The following is a 1,473-nucleotide window of genomic DNA, read 5'->3' on the forward strand; positions in this document are numbered from 1 at the left end:
TGGCAGCTAATGAAGATGCTGGATCTAGAAGGTTGCAGAGGCTTAAAGAAGCAACATTTGAAGAGCATCTGTAAAATAATACTGCTCAAATACTTGAGCCTCAGGAACACAGATATCACTGAACTGCCTAAGCAAATCAAGAAGCTGCAGCGGCTAGAGACGTTGGACATCCGGCAAACAGCGGTACAGTCATTCCCAACAAAATCAATCATGCTTCCTATGCTAAAGCATCTGCTTGCTGGCCAGGGCAACAACTCTGATAGGTTTCAGGAGTCATTTACGGCTATGCGCCTTCCCAGCGGTGTCAGAGGAATGAAGAAATTAGAGATATTGTCTCGTGTTGTTTCTGACAATGCTGATGATTCAATTGATGTTGGTCATCTGTTACAGCTGAGGAAATTGGGTGTGATTCTTTCTGGTAAGAAAGGTAGCTTCGGTCATCTATTGCAACAGGTTGAGAAATTGCATGGTAGCCTCCTCTCCTTGTCAATCCAGATCAACCAAACACCCGAAGTTGGGGATACTCTTGGTGCAGAGGAGGTGGTCACATTAGTCTCGCCTCCGAAACTTCTTCAAAGCCTGAAAATCAGCGGCATCACAAGTGGGCTCCTCTTGTGGATTGCAGAGCTTGATCAGCTTACCAAGTTAACACTGAGCGAGACTTACCTGACAGAAGACTATATATGCATCCTTGGCAAACTTGCAGCTCTGCGTTGTCTCAGTCTTCGGCGCAATTCATACACCGGAAGCGGGCTAACATTCAAGGAAGGGGAGTTTAAGAGCCTCAAGTCTTTGGTCGTCGATGGCGACATCATCACCAACATTACCTTTGACACTAAAGCGGCTCCCAAGCTTGAGACGATTGTGTGGTCTTTCGCCAAAATGGAGTCTATTTCTGGATTACGCGACCTTTGGTCGTTGAAGAAGCTCGAGCTCAATGGTGACTGCAACCCAGGCCCAGTGAGAAGAGCACTTGGAAAGCACCCATATGATCCTGAATTTAAGCACAACCCACGCCATGGACACCAAGAAGATGGAGCTGTTGTTGCTGCCTCACCCCCATGAGCAAATGATCGATTTTTCTCCGTCAACCAGAAACTCTCTTTGGTTGGTGTTTGCCTGGCTCATTTATCATTCTTGAATAACGAAGCAGCTGAAGGAAGGCCTGGTCATTTTCTTCCAGTCTCATTCGTCACTGAAGCCGGATTATTTCAGTCTTATGTGTGTTTGGTTCAATTATCTGTACTCTGCATACTTGGACTCTTTCTGTGTGCGTGTTTGTGCGTGTGAGCAGCATGCTCTGGTGTTTATTCTTCGTTGTACTGTCCTGTTTACTGCGTGTCATGCAACGTTTCAGCAAACACTACTATCTGTGTTGTACTTATTGTCTTCATTTTCATGTAATAAAACAGAGTTTGTTGTGCTAATGTTTGATGGAATAGATTCCCATATGTTGTTCATGTATTATTATCA

General features: G+C 44.9%; 1 protein-coding gene across 1 annotated transcript; it reads left to right on the forward strand.

Annotated features, from left to right (window-relative positions):
* Positions 1-6: 6 nt before the first annotated feature.
* Positions 7-1,300, forward strand: LOC119344517 (disease resistance protein PIK6-NP-like; the record flags this gene model as incomplete). The annotated part of the gene is made up of 1 exon (XM_037614923.1): positions 7-1,300. A coding segment is annotated over one exon (1,059 nt), but the record flags the coding sequence as incomplete, so codon positions are not given.
* Between the last annotated feature and the right edge of the window lie 173 nt (positions 1,301-1,473).

This window comes from Triticum dicoccoides, unplaced genomic scaffold (genome assembly GCF_002162155.2).
Source record: "Triticum dicoccoides isolate Atlit2015 ecotype Zavitan unplaced genomic scaffold, WEW_v2.0 scaffold171653, whole genome shotgun sequence".
NCBI lineage: Eukaryota > Viridiplantae > Streptophyta > Magnoliopsida > Poales > Poaceae > Triticum > Triticum dicoccoides.